Source organism: Eptatretus burgeri, chromosome 9 (genome assembly GCF_056783735.1).
Source record: "Eptatretus burgeri isolate ZD-2024b chromosome 9, Ebu_testis_v1, whole genome shotgun sequence".
Lineage (NCBI taxonomy): Eukaryota > Metazoa > Chordata > Myxini > Myxiniformes > Myxinidae > Eptatretus > Eptatretus burgeri.
This window is the reverse complement of record NC_140969.1, coordinates 42,415,367-42,442,135: the sequence shown is the minus strand read 5'-3', so window position 1 is coordinate 42,442,135 and position 26,769 is coordinate 42,415,367. Positions and strand designations below refer to the sequence as shown.

The 26,769-nt window shown below is 40.8% G+C and overlaps 1 protein-coding gene across 4 annotated transcripts in view; it reads right to left on the bottom strand.

Annotated features, from left to right (window-relative positions):
* POMT2 (protein O-mannosyltransferase 2) overlaps positions 1 to 26,769 on the bottom strand; it is a 156,439-nt gene that overhangs the window by 42,977 nt on the left and 86,693 nt on the right. For all 4 annotated transcript variants that reach the window (XM_085894961.1, XM_085894960.1, XM_085894963.1 and 1 more), the window contains 3 exons: positions 12,519 to 12,670; positions 2,917 to 3,008; positions 1,584 to 1,660 (listed from right to left, as the gene is read on the bottom strand). In XM_085894961.1, the coding sequence (XP_085751087.1) occupies positions 1,584 to 1,660; positions 2,917 to 3,008; positions 12,519 to 12,670 (321 nt within the window). The remainder of the gene's footprint in view (positions 1 to 1,583; positions 1,661 to 2,916; positions 3,009 to 12,518; positions 12,671 to 26,769) is intronic.

The window sequence follows — 26,769 nt, the reverse complement described above, 5'->3', positions numbered from 1 at the left end:
GCACTTTAAGGAAAACGAGTAGGATATGTTTTCCAGGTGAAGATAAACTGAAAAGCCAAGTTTAAATAGTACATAAACCCTTTAATTTTTTCTAATTGAAATGTTATTTGAAGAGTTACAGTATAACCAAGAAGACCGTAGTCCATAGACCATAGGCTACACCCTAATTTAGAAAGTTGTTTATTATCAGAGAAGGCGTTGGAGAAAAGAAAAATCTGTCTTATTCAAAAAAATTAATAAAATTGATCTTAAAAAACAAACAAACAAAAAAACGCCCATTAAAAACGCAGTATTTATGAGAACATCACAGCTGGTAAAAGCCAATAAGATTACAAATATGTTGCAGTCATCAAGCATGCAGTCGATCAATTTTGTCGTGGTACTAAACCAAAGATAGAGGGACACACACTTACCTCCAAGCCGTCGAGCTGGGTTTGAATCCCGGCTCAGCTATAAACTGTCATCCCGGTGTTTCATCGGCAGGATGATTCATCAATGTGTGCACTGTCCCACAGATAGATGTTAAAACTGGGCATCCAGTCTGCCGGCATTTGTTGCTGGACGTTAAAGATCCCACGGTGTCCTTCACGAAGAGGAGGTGAGTTACCGCAAGCATCATGAACAAATTACAAATTCCTGCCTTGACTTCCTTCGTCGGAGTGGCGACCCGACTAGGATTGTAGCTTAGACCTGCTGGAGTCGATTGGAGTGACCTGCTTCGACAGCACCGTCACTGTATAGAGCATGGTATATGATCTCTGATCTGACCAAGCTCAAGAATTTGTGGAATTCCACCGTTTGTGCAAAAAAAAACAACATGGGATCTTTTACGGCCACATGATTGCAGAAATCACAGGCAGCTTACTGCATTTATCGTCAGCTCTATGACACAGCACCTCCACCAGGCAATGATCTTGAAAGTGGAGGTTTTAATCAGGATCAGATCCCAACAATAATTAATTCCAGAATTAGATGGTTTAAAACGCAGACAAATATCAAAAAAAAATTCCCATTGATTTATGGCCATTGTCACATCGAACGAGTGCATCAGTGTAGACTCCCTACAGCGGATGCTCTTTTGATAAGGACGAGTTTAGCACCAAGATGATCATGACATGACAACACACTGAAAATCCATCTTAAAATAATTCCAAATCTTGAAGACTGTTCCCGATGTTTGCCCATGACCAACAGCAGATGACTGGGTTCTGCCTCATTAGGTGTGATTTATGCATGTGTGTACGTGTGTTTGTTGGCATCAATAAGATCGAATGGCATAACAAAAGACTCGACCACTGTGTGCTGCTAACCAAGCCAAATTCCAGTCCTAATCTGCACTGCTAAATTAATTTTAATAACAATTAAAGAAGGTGTGAGAAATGCAGCTTAAGATAGCGTTAATGCAGGGAAGAAGCAAAAAAAAAAGCAGTGAATTATGGCGACATAAGTGTGCTTTGCTGGGAGGAAGGTGAGGATGGCAGAGAGGTGTGATTCTGGAGCTCTGACCTTGGAAAGATCCCTTTATGTTTAACCGTTTAATTTTTCAGGGAGAAATGTTTGCGCATGTGACGTGACATCCTCACCTGAGCCATGACAATGTGAGATTCGATAAATATCTCCAGAAAAGAAGGCCGGAACAGGTCAAAACTGATGTTAGGTACTACGGGAGGGGTAAAGGGGCAGACTGTAAGTCATACAGGCATTGAGGTGATATTTATCGTCAGCTGTTATAAGTTGGATTATTCAATAGATAGCAGTAAGATTCATAGTTTATAGAATCGGGAACAGATAGGTTTCAAGTCAGCCAAGCCATGTTGTTACAAATTGAACTAGAAGGGCACTCGGTAGAGCACGTACCTCCACCACGTAATGCCTGATCCACAAGAACATATCGGGTTCATTACATTTTTGAAATATCAGGCTATATATCGTTTTTGGCCCAATCTCTCAATGGTGAAGAATCACTTTAAAACTTAAATAAATCTCGTATCCAAATTCAGATCCGGATCTTCACCAAAATCGAATCAATTTGTCCTTGTCACCACCCAACCTGTCCACCAAGTTTCGTCCGAATCCGTCCACAACTTTTTGAGATATCCTGCACACAGACAGACAAACAGACAAACAAACAGACAGACAGAAAGGGGTGAAAACATAACCTCCTTCACCTCTGGTGGTGGAGGTAAACATTTGATCTGACAGCACAGTTTGTAAAAATTAGGGTTAAAAAAAAAAGTAGGTGGAAGGCTGCTCGCAACTGCTCAAGTTGGTATCACCATCTGTCCCTTGGAGTCTTTCATGAAGCATTGGTTCTTTTGCAAGCTTTTGGTGGAGGATGGATGGAGGGGGGGGGAGTTGTTGATTTTGGCCTTACAGGTTGCGTTCCTGGTTCTACAGTTATTCCTGACAGAGGATACTGTTGGAGTCGGTGTTCCCACGGACTTGTCACCAAAACACTGGAGGCCCAAACACAGATGTAGCACCCTGGGAGGCTGCCTCAATCTTGGGACTTCATTTCTACTGGTTTGTGACTGGAGCTGCACCGAGCACGGGATTCGACACCCCAAAGTTCCATGAAGCCTTTTCCCCCTTCTTATTTTACTGTGGGCCAATCGTCTGAAGCATGCCTGATATCGATTTGATTTTTCAGCTCGACCCTTCCCCTGTGGTGTTGATAAATCAATAAATCAACCAGTGTCTTTCATAGATATTTGTCAGAAAGGGCAATGCTTGAGTTCTAAACTGCTGCTCAGTAGAAAACTATATTAAAAAAGTTTTATTTTATTATTTTTTAAAAAATCCAAACATTGCAACAACAAACAAAGCAGCATGTGGGTGTTAATAAGATGTAGAAACATTGGCTAAAGTAAAAAGATAACCATAAATGTTAAGAGAAAAAAATCGAAACCGGCATACATTTGTCATTCCAGTGTTCCTCAACATTCCACAGGGAGTTTGACGAGAGTTTGCGGTACGGGTTGCATGTCACCTCCAGTTGTTCCCAGCCCCTGGCACAAGAAAAATAAATAAATGAAGGAAAATGTTCAAATATGCATTGACCGCAGGTGGAAGATTTTAAATGACGACCAAAGAGTGCAGAGGTGAAAGTCTGGTGAATGCCAAGTTAGCAGCAGCTCGAATGAGGTACGAGAACACAATGTTCATTTAAGACCTCAAAACCTGGCCTTGTCATGAGGTCAAAGCATCTCGTTTCCTTGGAGATGTGGGGGTTTATTTGTCACGAGACGATGGCTTTTATCATTTTATGACTCAAGGCAAGCAATCTCATCGCATCGGCAACTGGATCATTCTGACCTTGACATCAAAACACCAAAGCCTGGAAGTGAACAGACGGCTAGTCCTCAAAAAACCAATTCTACCACCAATGCCGTTGTATTGGAGAAGGAGAAATAAAAATGCATGTGCGGAGCAGTGTCAAGAAAAAGAAGAAAAAAAAATAACATTATTCTGCTTGAGAAGAAATATGATAAATAATTAAATTCCAAATGAAGCAGAAAAAAGCCGTTTCGTAAAATGGGCTTTTTACACAATTATGGAAAACTGCACCATCATTCGCTCGGATTGTTTATGGTTGTGCAGTGACCAGGTATTGCAGGTAATTCACCTAGAACACAGTTTTTGTTGTAATCACACACGCACACACACTCACGCACGCACAAAACTCTCAAGGAGATCTACATAATGCAAGCCAAATTGAGACATTGTGACCACACTACTCCACTACCTTTCCCAAAATTTATTTTACCAGCCACTATTGCAACCACACATAGCGAGCATTGCCTCGACCTAAGCATAGGCTGACAGCTTTCACACAACCTGCAATAGGGAAATGAAGTACCGCATTGAATTGGGTCATAATATGCCGTCCAAGGATGGGCATTTTGCCCTCCTCTTGGAATAAACAAAAGCCAGCGATCCAGGCAGATGTGTCTGCCATTTGGCAAGAAGAAATGTTAATAACACCAGATGAAGTGTTCATTAAGCTTCCATGTAATAATAAGCAATTTATTTATCCATATTTTAAATCTGAAGAAAAAGAAAAAGATGAAGAAACATTCACTGGAGAAACCAAGTTCCTTTTATCGATAATTATTAGTCATTTGACATACTGATAAGCTGTCAAATGGCACAATATTTTGTCGTGGGTTGACTTTGTTGACATTCTCATCTGAGCAATTAGATCATGATGCTGAGTTTCCAGGTATGTACACACGTGCACGCTCTTCCATGAATGATAGTTTCTTCAACATGAGCCTTTCATGCAGCATCCAAGTGCATGCCATGATGCATGAGATGGCATGATGATTAACCTGAAGGATAATAATTATTCAAGGTGGAGAAAAGCTGCTTATTCGGTGACAATATCTCAGTTAAATCGGTTCACGTCTGCATCAGTAGCGGTGTTGGACGTTAACCCCTGCAAAAAGATTAGACTCAGAGCCACTTGAGACTCAATAATTCAAGCCACGTATGAGGTCTTATATGTCGGCCTCCAAGATTACGGTGGTACAAATTCCTCCCACCCTAAATACATAAATAAACCACCCCTGTGGTGATAAAGAAAATGCCAGAACCCATGTATTGTAGCCTACTGGGCTTGTTCGGACAAATCTCGTGAAATGAATGAAACAGCACGGCTTCGACGAGATGCCAAGTTTTCCTTAGACTTGTTATTTCTCTGATGGGAAAAGAAGATGGGCTGTTTGAATGTGCTCGCCAAGTCGAACAGCTTTGCAAACCGCCAAAGCAAGGCAGCGGTCCTGATAGCTGCTGCAGATGACACGCGTGGCATTCTTCCTTGCACTTGTGTGATGAGATTTACTTTATACATGTTTCTTTTCAAATCTTCTATTTCATAATCCCACTGAACTGTGTCTGCAAAGGATTAAATTTGCTTCAGAGGGATGATATGGCAGAAGAAAATTTTCGGAACAATCAACTAAATTTAATTTGGTTAGTCAGAAAAAAAACAAAAAACTTAATTTCATTAGAAAACGTCATTAGTGCTTTCACAAATTAAGAAGAGGTAAGAAAGATAAAATGGAAGAAAAAGCAACTGTAAATTAAAAAAAAGATGAGCCATGAGAAAGATTTAAAAAAAGAAAACGCACAATTGACGAGGTTGTGTGAATTTTAAAAGGCAGAGTCCCACAGTTGAGGAGCAAATCAGAAGAATTGCAAATCTCACGAAGTCTTCAACCTCGGATTAAGAACTACCAGGATATACCTATTGTTAGACCACAGAATTGTTATGGGGTGCAAAATGTGCTAATTGCAGAGATGTGGGCAGTAACTGGTATATTTTTGGCTTTGTTAGTCATCAGCAATATTTAAAATCAGGAGGCAATGAAGCTTGAGGATTGGAGTGATGTGGTGAAACTCACAAGTTTGCACTGCGAGTCTGGCAGCAATAATGATACCCGCAAGGACTTGAGCAGAAACATTTGTGAACAGCAAGTCAGAGCAATCCAACATGGCAGGACAGCATGAACTAAAGTTTCAAAAATCCCCTAGTTTAATTTTTTTAAGTATTTTGGGCAATGTGATTCAGGAATGGGAACTCCCTCGTATCTCTCCCTGGTTACTCCCTCCTCCGGTATAACAGACCTGAGCCTCGTCCTGGCGACGGAGTTGCTCTCTTCATCAAAGACTATTCCTTACTCACCATGCACTGCCCTCTCTCCCTCACACCCCCAAAAATACCTCTGGCTGTGGCTTTCCCTCCCCTCCCACCTCATGTTTATATGTGGGTTCTATCGTCCACCAAACGGTAATGACTCCATTTAAATCTCGCTCTCTGAAAACATGGACCAACTTCTATCCTCTCATCACAACTCTCTCTTCCTCATATGTGGTGATTTCAATTGTCATCATGCCAGGTGGTTGGGTGTAGGTACCTCTCTCACTTGCCATGGCATTTCAGCAAAAGACTTCCGTGACTCATTGGAACTGACTCAATCAATCAACTTCCCGACACGGATCTCAACCAATGGTATTCCATCTCTCCTGGATTTAATTTTGACCAATTTCACTGAAAATATCTGCTGTTTCTCCTCTACTCCAATCGGTTCATCTGACCACATGCTTGTCAAAGTAGGCATCTCTGGCTGTTATTAGAGAACCACCTCAGTGCCATCAAGTCTGATGTTTCACTCAGGGACTTCAAGCGGCCAACAAACTTACAAGGGTTTACAAGGAATTAGGCACCGGAGGAGACAATTTGGCCCACCATGCCTGCGCCACAACAATACCAGATTTAATCAATCCATCGATACTCCTTCAGTTTGTGTGCAGCCTTTTGGCTGTTACACTGGTACTCATTTCGCCGACCTCAGAAGGATGACAGGCTAAGTCAACCCCCTGGTGTTAATTCAGTGGCCAACAGGGCTTGAACCCAGGACCCTAGGATCCCAAGCAACCACCCTAACCACAAAGCCAATACTAGATTTTTGAGGAATGGGAACTTCTTCTCCAACTTCTAGACTGGTCTCCCATCTCTACTTTCTCCAACATCAACTTGTCCTGGGTATTCTTTCATAGAAACTTACTCTCTCTCTCATGCACAGATTTATCCCATCTCATCTTCAGTTGTCTTACCCTTCCTCCCATTCATGGTACACTGAAGCTTGTGGTGAGGCAGTTGTCCTGAAACAACTTGTGTTCGCTTCATGGAAGGCTAATCCAACTGAAGGCAATCTCAGATCTTTCCACAAAGTTTGGAAAAAGCTGTCTACCTTCAGAATAGCCAGAAAACAACACCTTTCTAATCTCAAGTATGAACTATCAAACATGGCTACCTCCTCCAAATCCTGGTGGCATCGAGTTAAGTATATTTCTGGTGTATGTTCCGCCTCCATCCTCTTCCTCACCTCAAATGGCTGCACAGCTGACACTGCACATGAAAAGTCTGAATGCCTGAACTCCATGTTTGCTTCTAAATCTTGTGTTCCCAACCCGTAGATTTCTGAACATACCTTACCCAGTCATACCCAGCTGTTCCTGGACTCTGTGTCCCTTTCGCCTGACAAGGTGGAGATTTTGCTGTCAAACCTCGACTCAGATTCTGCAACCGGTCCAATGGCATCAGCACGTGGATCTGAAACACCTGCTCTGCTGCTCTTGCTCAAACTCTCTCTGTTCTATTCACCCTATAATTTGCTCAAGGTCATCTGCAATCTGCTTGGAAATCAGCAAACATACTGCTCTGCATTAAAAAGGTGCAAAAACAGATCCCTGCAACTACAGACCAATCAGCCTTCTCCCCATCAGCAAGGTTATGGAATCCATCATCGCTTCAGACATTAAATCCTTCCTTTTCTCCAATGGCTTGATTTCCCATCTTCAATTTGGATTCAGACCAGGTAATCTACCCTGGATATGCTGCTTCTGCTCTCCCAACAATGGATGGAGATCCTCAATGCCAGACATGAAATCAGAGCCATCTCCCTTGACATATTGCATGCCTTCGATATGGTCTGGCACCCTGTCCTGCTCACCAAACTCTCTTACTATGGTATCCAAGGACATCTACACTCATGACTCGTAGACGTCCTCTTCTGTCACAGCCAACGTGTGACCCTTAATGGAGTTCTCTTGTCCCATCGCCCTGTCCAAGCTGGAGTTCCTCAAGGTATTGTTCTGGGCCCTGTTCTTTTTCTGGTTTTCATCAATGATCACTCAGACTCTCTGGAAAATCCTCCTTATCTCTTTGCTGATGACTCCACCCTCTGCCTCTCATCCCTCAGATCAGCATCACTCATCCCTCAAATTGGCAAGCAGCAGCCTCTTCACTCTCTGCAGATCTGGATAAAATCACAAGCTGGTCAAACACATGGAACATGTCTTTCAACACTGACAAATCGTACACTCTCATGATGTTTTCCCAAAAGGACCATCTGGAACCTCCCCCCTCCCCCCCACATCTACTTTCTCAACAATCCACTTGAAGAAGTCCTTTCATTCAAGCTTCTCAGTCTCACTATCTGCTATGATCTTTCCTGGGAAAGCAACATTTCAAAGCTGTCCTCCAAAGCCAGTCAAGTCCAACTGGGCATCCTCCATCGTGCAAAGTCCTACCTTGGCAAACCTGAGCTCCTGACCACATACAAAGCTTTCATCCACAGCCTAATGGAGTACTGCTCTCCCCTCTGGGCTGGTGCTTCCGCTTCTCACCTTTCTCGGCTTCACGCTTTGGAAAACAAGGCATTTAGTATCATTGGTATCTCCCGTGATGTGGCTGAGTATTTGGGTCTCTCACTCTTCTCACCACAGGCAGGTCTATCTGTCTTCTACAGTCTCCTCTCTGACCTCGCCCCTGCTCTACCTGAGATATGTCTCCCCCCCACCCCCTTCATATTTCCTCAGGGCGCTCAAGGTCCACCAGCAACCACATTCTGGTAAAACTACCAAAATCATGAATCACTGCTCACCTTCACTTTTTCATTCCTCTTTTTTCCCCACCTTTGGAACAAACTCCCACACTCACTTCAATCCCACCCTTTCCTTCAGGTCTTCAAAACAGCTGTTCACCACCATCTATTATCTTCCCCCATCCAAAACCATGATCTTTTCTACCCCTGTTAATGCATCCCAAATCCACCTTCAAATTCCCTGCTTTCCTTCCTGAAAATCCCTGTCACGTGAGGACCTGAAAGTACCTGCCGTGTCCATCTTGTTTACCCTGTGTACCCTGCCTCATTCCTCTCCCTTACACAGAACTCCTCATGTCTCTGTTCCACACTGGTTTTTCCTTCCCTCCACCCCCCTCCTCCCCCCCGCTCTCACACAAGCCTTGACAGTGTTAACAAAAAAAGGAAATTTACATATTTTAGCAATGTGTACAGGAAAAGAAAGTGATGAATCCATTGTAACACAGATTTTAATTTGAACACACTAAGGTACATAGGATTTGATGAAAAAAAAAAAAAAACGTTGCTACATCAGAAAAGTGATTTGGAAGAAAAACATGCGGTCAGAACAAGCTCACGTGAAAAACACTTGAATGAGGAAAATTACACAGTTTTTGCATGAATGACGTTTCTTGTGTAAAATGTGTTGTTTTACTTTGTACCAGCTAAAGTTCACATTATTTTATGAAAAAAACACATGTTTCTGCATTATAGTAGTGATTTGGAACAAAAAGTGGGGCCAGAACAAGCCAATGTGTTGAAAAAAAAAAACGCTTGTTTGAGGCCAATACAAACGTATTTGCATGAATAAGGTTTCTTATGCATGAATAAAGTTTAGTACAAGCTAAAATACACACCATTTGACGAAAAACATGCCTTTCTGCATTGGAGTGGTGACTTGGATCAATAACCGTGGTCGGAACTCTCTAACGTTGTATGAAAAACCCTTGTTTTCGGCAAATAAAACCGCTTTTGCATGAATAAGGTTGTTCTTGTGCAAAATGTGTTATTTTACTTAGTACAAGTTAAAATTCACACTGTTGAGAAACATGGGTTTCTGCGTTAGAATAGTGATTTGGAACAAGAAACAGGGTCAGAACAAGCGAATGTGTTAAAAATGCTACGTGCTGTTTGAAAGTGATGGGTGGTTTTGCTATCCTGTTTGAACATGCTGTTTCAATGTACCCTATTTTGGTCAATCCTGTGCTAATGCCAGCAGATGGGACCATCCCCTCCACTTCCCATCAAGTCGCCCACCCAAATGCAATTCTAACCCCCCCACCCCACCCCACAACCCCCCTTTCCCTCCATGTACCACTACCAAAGGGAAGTCCAGAACACCCCATTTCCCTCTCCACTTCCCTCTCTTCTTCACTTCGCATTCTCTCTCTCCCCTCCAACCCCACTCTCTCTCTCTCTCTCTCCCACCTCTTCCCCTCACCTCTCTCTCTCTCTGCCCCCCCCTGCCCCCACTCTCTTAATATTCCCATCAGTGAAGTGACAGGTGTTTGCTAGTATTCCAACCGAATGGCATCAGAAGAAGAATGTGCATGTTCAGGCATCAAACAGGATGAACGGCATATAATGTTATATATATATAATGTTATATATATATATACAATGTTATATATATATATATATATATATATATATATATATATATATATATATATATATATATATATATATATATATAAATAGGTGTACCATATCCCTGTGCCATAAGAGGCGACCAGGGTTGCGTCAGGAAGGGCATCCGGCGTAAAGCATGTGCCAAATCAGTATGCGGATCATACGGATGATCCGCTGTGGCGACCCCGAAAGGGAGCCGCCGAAAGAAGAAGATATATATATATATATATATATATATATATATATATATATATATATATATATATATATATATATATATATATATATATATACAGTGCATGTTCAGGCAGCATGAACTCAGCATTGTAAATATGGACCAAGTGTGCAACACCATTGGCTTCATATAAACAACACATCCTGTTTGATACCCCAAAATGGCTATGCTTTTGCTCTGTTTGGAAGAAACTTTTGCCTCGTGAGTCTGATAATTTGCTTCTGCCTTTGTTTTGCACAGCCCCAGGGAATGCCAAGGTCAGTGGTGTCAGGTGACATTGACAGCAATATGAGCCTTGTACATTTCACAAATTTTAGCCATTTCCCCTCATCTCCCGGTACGAAGGTTATTGTCAGCAAGCACAGAGCCCCATCCATAAATTGCCATTTGTGATGGTTACTATTCTTTCCATAAACCATGCATTACATTATAATGCAGACATTGACAATCTTTTGATTGGCAGTGCTGTCAGTTTATTCCACCTCCTTAGGGGCTTTCCCTGAAACTATTTATTGGCTGTAGGGACAGGCAGAACATATACATTATTTAATATATTTACTTTGTCAGACTGTTCGGTTGGAACTTTTAGTTGGCTTTCACCACTAAGCCCATTATTGCGAGCTACCACTGCCAATGCTGAGGGAGCCTGTGTATCCAAGCCTGAACTTTCCCAGAAATGAACAAATACAATTCACAAAGTAACATCTGCAAACTACTCCAATTATTAGCCATATAAGTCAACTTGAGGATAAAATGGCTGCTGGAACTCAAGAAAAATAAGTTTGATCTTGACCACACTGAAAGACAGCTCTAACTGTATTCAAATGCTGTAACTTAATACACCACATTTGCCAACAATGCAACATCAAATATGATCTGCTTATAGAGCATCATCAGAAAACACAAAATTGAAAGTAGAATAATCAAAAGGCAATCTTCAGTTCATAAGCAACTCCATTTCAAAAAAGGACAACATGGAAAAACTGTGTATTTTGGTCACAATCCACATTATCTTCAAGTTTCTGTTTTGGCGAGATCATTTTGTAAAGTATTTGTAAAATACCAATTTTGTAAAGTTTGGTGTGGGGATGGATTTAGCAATTTTGCTCTGAAGCTTTGATTTCTGTGGTCACCATAATAGGATGGTTACACTGAACAAGGTTATTAAAACCATCTAACATGGCCTTCAACAGTGTTGTGTTTGATGGTTTTAACACAGCACTGTTGAAGTGCATGTGTGCTGAATGCTGAACAAGAATTTGTGGAAGAGCATGTGCGCACGCATATGTCTGTTTTGACAACGGTCCGATGAACAATGAACATAGACAAGTGAGTGGAATTGTTAATTTACATATAGATGCAAGAATAGTGCAAGTATAAAAACTTTCATATTTTGTTTTCGGTAACTAAAAGTGTCAAATGCCGATTGAAGGGTTTTCTAACTGTTAAAGTAACTCCCAGTATAACTTTAGAACAACAATCATTAGCGATGATTTAATGAAGACTAGACATGTTCAAGATTGAAAGCAACAGCATTGTTTTGATTGGTCTCTGAACTCAGCAATCAATGTGTCAAATTAAGACCCACATCTCATTCCTTCTTTATCACTCCGTCAAATAAAACAATTGAATCATAGTTATGCATTATACAAATATCCCAGCAGAGACTGATGAAAAATAGCAAAAGTTAATTCAATCTTTGTTGAACCAAATGGCAAGAAATTCAATTAGCAAAGTAACAACAAGGAAAAAATATCTTGATCATCCCATTACATTTAACCACTTTCGAAGAAAAAATAAAACAAATAGACATCAAATTATTTAAGAAATCTGGTCATTGTGTATCAATTGTCAGAAGTCTGGCACACCTAATGAAAAAGAAATTTCACGTACGACTGACCACACAAGCAAATGAGAAGCTCTCGATTGATCGAGACAAATAATCAACTCTCAAGTTACTGCACTGCATCCACCACCTCTAAAGAAATGGTGGTGGAGGTCCCATAACCTTATGTAGGCCCCATGGTAGTGTTTATATGGGCACATAGACTGAGTCATGCCCATTTGCTCTCCAGTCAAGATTTCAAAGCAGCGATAGGAATAAAGCCCACACTAGTAAGGGCAATGCAACAAGGATATATCCACTCAACCACTGAGACAGTCTACATAGAAGTAACAAAATAATATGGCATAACTGCATGAATAATAAAATGGTAACCCACCACTGTGGTAATGTCTTGGCATGCGAGTTCAGAACACAGCCAGAAAGATGATGGAGCAACCGCAGGCGGCTCCTTATGGCGCTAACACGCTCCCCAGGCTGAGCCCCAACCACCTCGATCTGCCAGAGATCATTAGCGTCTCCTGTACCATTCTGCAGCACCAGAGCACAAGTGAGTAAGCCAGGTCATCGCCCTAGACATTATCAAGATTATCAAATTCATCATAACATTATGAAAAAGGCATTATTAAACCAAAATAAAAAGTAACTATGACTTCAAATCATAACATGGAATGAGGTCGATATTTATGTGAGACTGCCAGAATATCCTAGAGGTATTCACATTTGCCTCCAAAATGTCGAGCATGGGTTTGAATCCTGACCCATCTAAAAACTGTCATCCCAGTATTTCATCGGGAGGAGGTTTAAACTGCCAGTCCCGTCTGCAAGCATTAGTTGCTGGACATTAAAGAACCCACGGTGTCCTTCACGAAGAGTCGGTGAGCTATCGCCAGGACCCTGTACAAATTACAAATTCCTGCCCTAACTACTGCTGGGAGAGGGATGGCAAACCACCCAGCATGACCCCAGGCTAAGAAACTGCATTGGCAGTACCAATGCTATGTACCACAAAGTCTGGCACATCAGATTGGATATTTATGTAGTCAGCTATTCTGTATGAGAAACAGTCCTATAACAATAGAATTAGCCATATAGCAAAGATTTCTGAAAACTACAAAATACTAATTCATCATGAAACTTTTAGTCCCAAACCTTTAATGTGGTATTGTCTTAGCTGCCACCACTGGTCTGCTTATAGGAAGCACCAGTCAAAACTTGAAATGTCTTTCAGGCCATCTTGCGACAGGCAAAATAATGCTACTTGTAAAGTAAGTCCCTGTTACTGAATATATATATATATATATATATATATATATATATATATATATATATATATATACACACAAATATATAAAAATATAAATAAATATATATATACAAAATATATAAATATAAATATATATACATATATAAATATGAATAAAATGACCGTTTTTACAGCCATTTTTCCCTGCTGTGCAGGGGTTTGGCTTTTTTTTGAGGCAATGTTTTATGGCCGGATGCCCTTCCTGACGTCAATCCTGGTCTCCTCTTACGACACACAGGGATATGGTACACCTATTCTAACCGGGGCATACACCGGGACCAGTACACTGGTACTCATTTCGCCGACCTCGGAAGGATGACAGGCTGAGTCAACCCCCTGGTGTTAATTCAGCAGCCAACGGGACTTGAACTCAGGACCCTGGGATCCCAAGCCGCCACCCTAACCACTAAGCCAATACTAGGCTTATATATAAATATGAATATATAAATATATATATATATATATATAAATATAGGTATATATAAATATATATATAAATATATGTACATATATATATAAATATATCTATATAGATATTGTTGCGGGCCAGGGGTCGGTGAGAAGACCACGAGGTGGGGGAAGCTATCTCGGTTCCCACCAGACTACCTGGAATTGTAGGCCGTCGCACACGGATAATTCTGTGACGTGGCGGGTCGCTTAACCGACCGTGGATGCCAATAACTCAATCGCGTGACCGAGGGTCCTCCCGTCTATGGGTTATTCGGGTTACCTAATTGATCACATGGTTTAATTACCGGGGAACACGCCCTCGGTATACCTTGTCCAAACCGGATCACTCTACCGGACCGGATCACTTTACCGGATCGGATGCAGCCGATCGACACTGCCCAGGACGTACCGGCAAAAAGGAATGGATCGTTGGGAATAAAGTCCCGGCTAAACTCTGATTCAGACCATGCTGGATCAATGAAAGAAACCACAAAGAAGAGCTGGGAAAATTTTGAATGCTAATTTATTAAGTGGGTGAGGAAAGGTATGTGGTACGATAAAGATGTATTGGGGTGTGTTGTGCAGAGATAAGGGAGAGGTGTGGTGCAGCAAATAAACAGGCAACTTACAAAAGGGGAAACAGAGCAGACTTAACGTGAAAATAATAACAATAATAATGATAACAATCTTCTGAAGTCTTACTTTTGCAGACAGGCGCCAGGACACACATACACACACACACACACACACACACACACACACACACACACACACACACACACACACACACACACACACACACAAACACACACACACACACACACACACACACACACAAAACCCGATGAAGAGGAAGTTTTGAACCAGGAAGGGAAGGCAGTTGAGGCTATGTTCTCTGTACCTTTGTGCTTCATAGCACGATGCGCCACCAATAGCACTCTGTGGTGCGGTACCCGACATTGGGCGTGTCGTCTCTGGCTTCAGCCGCGCGTGTGGAGACCGTGTTCGTGAAGGAGGAACTTGAGTCGAGAAGGGGCGGAGTCAAGAGTGCGAGGATGGAGTGGCAGGCGGGACCAGGTAGGAGGGTGGGGTTGATGTCGTGTGGGTGGAGACGAGGATGCGGAGTCCAGGCAGCCGGAGGCGGGTCGTGGCGGTGTCAGCGAGGCGAGAGCGTGAGAGAGGCGGAGAAAGAGAAAGAGAGAGAAAGGCGGAGGGACTGCTCCAACCTTTATAGGACTTGCAGCTCGGCAGGGAGGTGCCACCCCGAATCGAAACATCATCACCTGAATCCGGTGCTCCGATTGGCCCCGACCCCTCACATAGCCCACCAACTTTGGCCGGAAAATGCCTCACTTCGTTTCCGGCAAGGCCATCCCAGACAGCGGCAGTATTCCACTCCGACTCCACGACATGACACAAATCGCCCACACCGAAATGGGCACGCGAATAGTCCTGCAAAAACCCTGAGCCGTGCCCTGGCAACCGGCCGAGGGTCCCGGATGCCCGCTCGGGCGCCCGACCAGTGCCGATCAACGCGCCCGCTCCGCGCGCCAACGTGGCCCGCACTGTCCATTCCCCGGCTTGATCGCAGCTCCGCTGGCCGTAGAGACGAGAAGACATTTACCATCCATGGGGAATCCACTGCTGCCAGCGAGGGCCGAAGGTACATCGCCATGGATAAATCCATGCAGGTTTCCCGAGCGGCGTACGTGTCTGCCCTCGAGCACATTCCATACAGTGCACGCGGTTCAGCCATTATGCACGTGGCCAGCGCTCGCGTTCACACGACTTCGCTAGCGTGTGTGCGGGGCAAACACCAATATGTGTCGGATATTGAGGTTGAAAAGGAATAAGCCGCTTCTACTCCGCACACTCGTATCCCGCCCAACATGGCATGGAGTCGTCTTTATCGGCCTCTGGACGCGTTTCATGTAGCATGGGCGTCGTGCTGGCTGTGTTTCCTGTGTTGTGAAAAACACCATTCGTGCAGCCTCTTAAGAGGTATTCATTTGCATGCCTTTTTAATGCAACCAGCAATCTTCCCCAGATCATCGGACGCTCGAATCGGTAATCCCGCACCGCCAAGCGCACCACATGCCTCGTTGCACACATTGGGATTAGGGCTCGCCCGGGAATGAGGATCTATGTGCAGCAGTTCCCTCACAGCGGCGCCGCACGTGCTGGTCTCCATGAGGCACCACCTTACAGTGAACGTGCACGTGGCTGATTTACCTCAGGAATAATCAGACGAAAAGAAGAGTAGGGACGAAATGAAGGAGAAAATGATTGAAGCAACCCAAGCTATTAAATCATCGCACCGCACTCCCTTGTTGTCCCGCTAAACAAAGGGAAAGGGACTATCTGCAAGTATAATAATGGAATAACTGTCTTGAGACACCTATCTGTTGTATGCATGCAGTTCCGAAAACCGCAATAAAAATATAAATATATAATATATACATATAAATATATATATATATATACATATAAACATATATATCAATAATTCCAGCAATCTGTGTGTGTGTCTGTGTGTCTGTGTGTCTGTGTGTCTGTGTGTCTGTGTGTCTGTGTGTCTGTGTGTCTGTGTGTCTGTGTGTCTGTGTGTCTGTGTGTCTGTGTCTGTGTGTCTGTGTGTCTGTGTGTCTGTGTGTCTGTGTGTCTGTGTGTCTGTGTGTCTGTGTCTGTGTCTGTGTCTGTGTCTGTGTCTGTGTCTGTGTCTGTGTCTGTGTCTGTGTCTGTGTCTGTGTCTGTGTCTGTGTCTGTGTGTGTGTGTGTGTGTGTCTGTGTCTGTGTGTTTGTCTGCGACCACCGTTTCTCGACAACCGCCGGTCCGATCTGATTGAAACTTGCCAGGAATATTGCCGGGGACCCGCGGATGTGCCTTTTCACAGTTTGATATTAATCAGACGAGCGGTTCACAAGTTACAGTCACTTTATTGCTTTTTTCAGTGTTGGAAAGGTGTATATATCACAGCTGAAGTGTCGTTCCACCATATCACCTTATCATGCCATTTTTTCCTAAAGATATCTCAGAATAATGATAACAGCGTATTAATAACAATAATAAAAATAATAGCACAATAATTGGCAGTAATAAAAAGAATAACGTGATGCAATGACCAATGTCTGTCAACCAATAACGACCTATATATTGTCTGTCAACCAATAACGTCTGTCAACCAATGACAGGACACGGTGCTATGACATCACGAATGATGTCACAATTAATGTTTATTTATTTTTTGTTTTTTCCCAAGGGTTTGAAAGCTGTTTTTTTATTGTTGTGCTTGGTAGACATTTGTGAATACATTTACAGAGAGAGGAGCGAGAGAGGAGGGGGAGAGAGGAGGGGGAGAGAGGAGGGGGAGAGTGGGGGGAGACAGAGGGGGCATCACAATTCTTCTTCTTTGTTTGATATGACGTCACAATTGACGCTGGGGACCTGAATATGTTTCCCAGGTGTTTCCCAAGTTATGGCCATTTATGATACGGTTGGTCCGATCCAATTGAAACAATGCCCCAATCCAGTCGTCATTTACGAGAGTGAAGGAACGAAGCTGCACATAGTGGCACGCACCTACGGGCACGCACTAGTATATATAAATATACATACTGTACATATATATATATATATATATATATATATATATATATATATATATATATATATATATAGTGGTTGTTGAGAAACAGCGGTCACAGACACACAGACATACACACACACATTGCTGGAATTATAGATGGATAAATATACATATAAAAAAAATATATAAATTTATAAATATACATATTAAAAAAATATATAAATTTATATATATATATCTATATCTATATATACATATATACATATATATACATATACATACATATATATGTGTGTATATATATATATATATATATATATATATATATATATATATATATATATATATATATATATATATATATATACACACATATATATGTATGTATATGTATATATATGTATATATGTATATATAGATATATATATATATATATATATATACATATATACATATATATATATATATATATATATATATATATATATATATATATATATATATATATATATATATATATATATATATATATATATATATATATATATATATATATATATATATATGACATATATATATATACATATACATACATATACATACATATATATATACATATACATACATATATATATACATATACATACATATATATATATATATATATATATATATATATATATATATATATTTATATATACATATACATACATATACATACATATACATACATATACATACATATACATACATATATATATATATATATATATATATATATATATATATATATATATATATATATATATATATATATATATATATATATATATATATATACATACATCCATCCATCCATTAGGACCATACTCTGTGCAGAGCGTTGGTGCCGCTGAAGCAGTCTCCTTGGCTATTGGGAACAATCCTTGACGGGTCGCCACTCCGACACAGTATACCAGCATGCTGGCACTCATTTTGCCGACCTCGGAAGGATGACAGGCAGAGTCAACCCCACCTGGTGTTAATTCAACAGCTGAGCGGGATTTGAACTCAGGACCCTAGGATCCCAAGCCCACTACCTTAACCATTAAGCCAACACCAGGCATATATATATATATATATATATATATATATATATATATATATATATATATATATATATATATATATATATATATATATATATATATATATATATATATATATATATATATATATATATATATATATATATATATATATATATATATATATATATATATATTATATATACATATACATATACATATATATATATACATATACATATATATATATATATATATATATATACATATACATATATATATATATACATATATATATATATATACATATATATATATATATATATACATATACATATATATATATATATATATATATATATATACATATATATATATATATATATATATATACATATATACACACATATATATATATATATACACTAGTACGTGCCCGTACCTACGTGCCCATACGTGCATGTCCGTACGTGCAAAAAAAAAACCTTTCAAACCGCGTGCCAGAAACAACAACCACACAGGCCGTTCCTTCACTCTCGCGTGGCCGTACATGCGTGTTCGTATGTGCAAACCAACCCCCCCCCCCCCCCCAATAAAATACTTTCAAACAACCACACAGGCTGTTCGTTCGCTCTCGTAAACGACGACTGGATTGGGGCATTGTGTTTATCTATAAATGCGCATAAGAAATCGAGAAATTATTCGAATACAGCAAGTCATCACTATACGGAAGTCCGTACGTTGTAACCCGTAATGGGGAATGCGGCTGAGGATCTCTTCCCCAACGGCCACGCCTACACAGCAACGTGTCCTGTGATTGGTAACTAAATGGCGCATCGGCCACGCCTTCGCAGCAATGTGTCCTGTCATTGGTTGGTAAATAAATGGCCGTAACTTGGGAAGCACTTGTCCAATTAATATCAAACCATGAAAAGGCACATACTCAGTTCCCCAGCAATATAGCTGGCAAGTTTCAATTAGATCGGACGAGTGGTTGTTGAGAAACAGCAGTCTCACACACACACACACACACACACACACACACACACACACACACACACACACACACACACACACACACACACACACACACACACACACACACACACACACTGCTGGAATTATAGATAGATAGATACGCCATACTGATGCTGCTGCTCAAATACTTGTCAACTCAATAAGAAAACTAGAAGGGCACTTGGTAGAGCGCATACCTCTGTCACGCAATGCCTGATCCACGAGAACATATCGGGCCCAATACGTTTTTGAAATATCATGGTATATCGTTTTTGGCATTGTCTCTTTATGGTGAAGAATCACTTGAATAATTAAATAATCATCGTTTCCAGATCCAGATTCGGATCTTCACCAAAATCGAATCAATTCATCCTTGCCACACACCCAACGTGTCCATCAAGTTTCGTCCGAATCCATCAACAACTTTGAGATATTGAGCTATATATTGGTTTAGCCTCATCACTCAATGGTGAAGAATTACTTAAAAAAAAATTATCGGGTCCGGATTCGGATTCGGATCTCCACCAAAATTGAACCATTTCTTCCTTGTCACACACCCAACGTGTCCACCAAGTTTCATCCGGAATCGTCAACAACTTTTTGAAATATCCTGCACACAAACAAACAAATGAAATTGCTCGAGCAAAGAGTTGCCGGAATAACTGTCATATCTCCATGATCTCTTAAAAAAACCAAAAACCTGGAAATCAATTTGGTTCTTATAAGTTGATAGTGCTACTGTTTAATGAGTTATAGCACTTAGTCTGGTCATGATCATAACTTGGAAGTCAATCCGACTTGAAATGGCGTTTTTATCGCAATTTGAAAGTTTTGACCCGAGCCCCCTGACATTCGACCCCCGACCGCTAAGAAGGGTGTTGGTGTGACACCCCCAATGAGACATATGGTTGGATGCAGTATTGGAAGATGCACATTTTGGATTTGATTTGAAGTCGATACGACCATTTTAGCGGATGTTATTGCGAAAATCAAAATTTCGGTTTTTCGGTGACCTTGACCTTGACCTTTCACCTAGATTCACCAAAAAAACGATGTGTCTAAGTTGGACCATGGCCGACGTCTGTACCCAGTTTGGTCATGATCGCTGAAACGGTGTGGCTGCTACAGGGTAAACAAACAAACAGACAGACAGACAGACAGACACACAGAATGACACACACAACCGACCAACATAATTGCCGAAATCCGAAGGATTCCGGCGATTAACAAACAAAGACAGACAGACAAGGGGTGAAAACAACCTCCTTCACCTTTGGTGGCAGAGGTAATTAAACAAACATACACCATGTTACCTATTTATTACATTTTGGTTTCCATTTTGTGCCAAGTTTGAACTCTAAATTTAATTCATTTCCATTATTGATGGAAAATTTAAAATGCAGAAGCGGTTTTGTAGGTTCTAAAGTTATTTCAATCAGGTTATACAAGGACTTATTTATACAAATAATCTTTTGAGAAAACATACACCAAGTCACGTCAACACATTACTAAATCGAGGCAATGACAATGACATCTTTAATTGCACCAATTATTCCCACCTTCTTGTGGGGTCGACCAGGGCACGTTTTTGGTCAAAGTATTTCAAAACTGGATGTTCAGGCCTAAAGTTTGACTTTAGGTGACAGGAAGTTAGAATTTGGCAAGGCTGAGGCAACAACGTGCTGACCCTTCGTGAATGACACCATGCGAAGATCTTTAACGTCCACCAATCACGAGTGCTGTCAGATGGTTCCTCTGGCTTAACGTCCTTCTAACGGACGGCGCATGTATGGATGCCTCGCCCTGCATGTGAAACACCAGGGTGACATAGCTCACAGTTTGGGTGTGATTCAAACGCTTTCCAAATTTCCACTTTCTCATTGCTGTTTTACAGCACTCGTAGAGCGCAAGAATGGCACTCGTAGAGCACATAGTCTCAAAACTCTTATAATCCTTCCTTGCATTTGCTGCCCGAAGCTATTTGTGGAAAAAGTGGAGGTCAGGAATTTTCAATTTGATTTTTCTTTTCATCATTAAATATTTATTTTATCTCACCTCAAACGTGCTTGCCTTTAGTTCACCTATTGTTCATAGACTTTGAAAAGGCATTCGTTGGTATGAATAGAGAGGCAATGTAGAGGACACTGAGACCGTATGGAGTACCAGATGATAAAGAGTACCTACAACAAGTTGTCATCCAAATTTGAACTTACTACAGGGGTCAGACAAAGTTGCATGTTATCTCCTGTTGTCTCCATTACGGTTTTTATTTTCCAAATTTCTAGTTTTTCCTTTTTGAGGGTTGCTTCTGTATCCATATTGTCTATGCACCCGTCCTCCCCACATCCATTATTTGTCCAAGTCTTCATCTATTTTGTTCCTCAACACTGCTGTTGGTGTGTTTCTCCCCTCTCTTCCTGCTGCTCCTTTTATTGTTACGTCGTGATCCGTTCTATGTTCCATCTTCTCCACGAAACTCGACGCTGGATAAAAATTAATCCAGGCAAGACAGCTAAAAGAGTGTGCATAACTCGAAGCTATCCTTCCAACCTTAAATTTCAGGAAAAAAATAAAATAAAATTACCCCATCTATTTAGCAATTACTACACTACACAATGACTCATTCATGTTGATTTTTAAAAGATGCATTTGTATAACATGGGAAAGGATGTGCCAGAGTGGAATGGATTGAAAGATGACACAAATACCCATGAAGATTGCCTTTTTTCCATGCTTGATTTGCCCCCTGCACAATGTAAATATAACAAATAAAATGCCGGGCCATCTTTTGACCTTTGAAACAAACGTCTACCCCTTAATCTTGCATGATGGAATGTGTGATTATCAAGATTGAAATTATCTCACATTTTTAACACAATCCTTGAGTGATGACTTATGTGACTTGCACATTGATCAGGAAACACAATCTCCCATCATGCAATGTCATTCGCACAACGGAGCACAGTAGAGTGTGGAACAAGCTGTTCATCGGGTAAGTGAGAGCAGTCCCCCAAATTCCAGCATGAATCATGTTTTCAAACAGCACGATGTACCAGAGTACTAAAATCGATAGAGTTTTACATCCATTCATCTTTCTTTCATTTCTTACTCCTAAACTTGACCACGCTTTTATCGTTTGTGTGCCGTACAATCTGCTTTGCTTCTTACCCCATAACTCATGTCTTAATTCCATAAACATAAACCCATTGTGATTTGTTCTTTAATAACAAAAGAATGGTAAAAGCAACGATTGTACTACGGACAAGAATGGTAAAAGCAACGATCCAACTATTATGGACAATCGTAAAGTTCTAGGAACACTATTGGTAAACATCCTCGATCAGTGGATCCCAACCTGTGATCGGTGGACCCTAGTGGTCCGTGAGGCAATCGGCAGGTTCTGTAGGTAAAAGAAAAGTTGCATTAGCCTCTCCATACTGACAAATGTCGTCACACGCTGTGAGTTGGCACGTGTCAGAAGCAATTCATAGAAGGCCATGGTCAATTATGATTGTGTCATGGTGGTGGCTCGGAAGTATCCACAATTGATCGTGGGCTATAACAAAAGGTTTATTGAAGAGGATAGCAAATAAAAATAAAGTAAGTGGCAGTGGATGGTTTTGTGAAAGCCTGCGACAGAAGGAGATGCAGAAGTACAGTGATATTTATATGGAAATGCAGTTTACTCTGCCTGTTAGTGAACATGAGCCATCGCCATAGTGCACTATATGTTACAAAGTTTTGTCAAACGAAAGTTTAAGGACAGATAGTCTTCAAATGTTCACTGTTTTTACTTTCTCCTAAAAAGAAGACATTAGCAGAGTATGGGCTTCTGCTTGTCACTGATATTCGTACATGGTGTTCTGGAAAATCTTTGGACGTAATAAGACTGTGAGCCACTGTCCCAGAACCATGACTTTTGCTCGTTATAAACTTGCATGCATGCTTATTATATGCCATTCTTGTCATAAATCTGACATAGTTTCTTGTTTCAGAGAATAGTCCAGGAGTTTCCTATGTCATGCAAGGTGGCAGGCCGATGGTGCATCGACTCCATTGGTACCTTCTGTAAAAACAAGGTGATGCCAGGTGCATCACTGGACTGAGGTCAAGAGTGCATCGAGAACAACAAGCACCCCGACACTGACAACCCACTCAAGATATTTAAAATGGTGAAGGTCCCCTGTAGAGTGGACAGCGGTACTTCAACGGACAATTGTCAAAAGCCAACCTACCACCATTATTTGATGCAACTTGCTTTTAGTTTGGTAGGATGTTCAGACACCTTCCAGAACAGGTAACCTAGTTGAAGAGCCGGTTTACTGGAAATGTTGGGTGACGTACTAGAAATAAAACATAATACCATTTTCCCTTTGTCTCCCCTAAAAATGTTTCTGGTTTCTGAGTGAGTCGATTTTTTTTATGGATAATCTTACATTTATGTCGGCTGTGACATTAAAAAAATTCACAACAAACGTTGCTCTTGCACGAGGTGCACTGGAGTGATGTCATAATATTCACATCAAGCACGTTTGAGGTTCGATAAAATATATACTTAATGGTGAAAATAAAAATGAAATTGAAAATTCCTTACTACTCCACTTTTCTACCAATACTGATGCTTTTCAGATTGACAAATACTTTCAGGCAGCAAATGCAAGCAAGGATAAGAGATGCAACACCATGTCGTTAGCCACATTAACAACACACCTTAATTACATGTTATGTTTTACTTTGATGGAAAAAAATAAAATAAAAAGAACAGCATTGAAATGCAGATCGGCCAGTTTCATTTCAATATTGCTGAACACTATAAAATGACCGTTTTTACAGCCATTTTTCCCTGCTTTGCAGGGGTTAGGCTTTTTCTTGAGGCAATGTTTTATGGCCGGATGCCCTTCCTGACGCCAACCCTGGTAGCCTCTTATGACACACAGGGATATGGTACACCTATTCTAACCGGGGTATACACCGGGACCAGTACACTGGTACTTCGCCAACCTCAGATGGATGACAGGCTGAGTCAACCCCCCGGTGTTAATTCTGCAGCCAACGGGGCTTGAACTCAGGACCCTGGGATCCCAAGCCGCCACCCTAACCACTAAGCCAACACCAGGCTTAATTGTTGAACACTATGTAGAATACAATGGCGTTTTCAGTTTTCAGAATATAATTTTACCATATTCAAATCGAACTGGAATATAGTCGAACTGAATGAGCACATGAAACCCATATTACAACGAGAACGGCACTCGTAGAGCACATCGTCTTGCCTCGTCTGCTCATTATGAACAAAAATACCACCATTAACTGAACACGCCACTATTATGACCCATATAACCCGTATCATCCATGCACCCAATTGTTACATACATTGCCATTATCTGTAACATTATTGATTAATTATTGAGATATTTAACAACCATCTTTGTGCACATTAAGGCTAAATTGTGTCGCTGAAGGTGGATATGAAAAATCATTCAAACTATATTCCCCATGGTTCATCGATCAGATGAATGGAGTTTCGCATCAATCTGCTAAGCAATTCTGGAGAAGAAGATTTTTACCTCTGCCACCGAAAGTGAAGGTGGTTATGTTTTCACCCCTTTCTGTCTGTTTGTCTGTCTGTTTTATTTGCCTGAGTACAGGATATCTCAAAAACTTGTGGACAGATCCGGGTGAAATTTTGTGGACAGGTTGGGTGTGTGACAAGGACAAACTGATTCGATTTTGGTGAAGATCCGGATCCAGATCAGACTACTAGAATTTTTAAAGCGATTCTTCACCATTGAGCGATAGGGCCAAAAATGATATATAGCACGACATCTTTTATCCAATATGGATGCCATGCCATGTGACCTATGAAATCAGAGTTAAAAATAAGATATTTTCCATGGGGAATCCCTCCTGTGTTTAAAATTTTGCAACAATCAGACAGGCTGTTGCAGAGAAAAACATTTTTAAGTGAAAATATATAGACGTGGGGACACAGACACACACATTGCAATAGTCTTGCATCCATTTTGGGACGAGACTAATGCTAAACGACAGGGAAGGATTGATGTGATGTATGAAGTGATGCCGACTGCACAGTAATGCACAGTAATGAGAATATGTGCTGCCAGTGGTATTTAAAATAGCCTTTCCACCCTTAATTTTCTCAGGTCATTCTCACACAGCCAAATCGATAACACTCCGACGTCTTTTACGCATGTTCCTGGCAAAGGTACATCCCATTGTCACGAAATCTCTCTTGTGGTAGCCTCAAGAGCTCGACATGATGCCATGCAGTAAAGCGGACATCAGATTTTGCATTCAATTTTTCGTGAAAGCCTTGAACATTCACCAAACCAGGTTATAGCCGGTATCTAAAGGATGGATTACGTTTGCTGTCCTGTCATGAAATTTTGACCTTCCCCTCGTTGATTATCCCTTTAAGAGGTACACAGATTACAGATGTTGTGCTTCATCGAGCTACTGGTTTTGGATACCAGGTGAGCACGAATGACCTTTGAACATGAAATCATAGATGTTTACCGCCGAATGCATTTAGCATATGGTAACGTGAGCAAGTTGCAAAAGATAGCTTGTCTGGCAGTCCCATTTGAGCAATAAGCTCACGTTTCTGGGATTATTCGGCCAACAGTGTACAGATGTTCCAGAAGGATATGGCAAAGATAGACATACATTTCCCATACAATGAAAGTTTGTCAATTATTTCCTAACGCTCTTGTAATATATGTGAAAGTATAATAATATCATTTCATGTTTTGCCTACGTGTTTTGTCCAAGGTCCACCCCAAGATTTTGTTTTACAGTTGAGAGGATGTTTAATACACATGTCTTCAACTGTATTTGAACCCATAAGCTCTGCTATACCATACCATGTTAGCCTTTAGTTTTGTATCTATTGACGTTGTCACTCTTGAAAATGGTCTGTACAGGGTAAATTGGATGCACAAATCGGATTCATGCATAATTCAGAGCTGAATCAAGAAGCCGGTAGACTTATGTAGGGATGGCCCAGATGCAACATAAATCCCCAAAAAGAAAATCAACCAAGATAAAATGTATAAACCCATAAGTTACCTAACTGTCATCTGCAGAGAATTCCTCCTCCAATAACACTCATTAAACTTTGGGACATGATCGCTGAACAAGAAAAATGAGAGACCCAAAAGTAAGTGCCCGCTTGTCATTCTT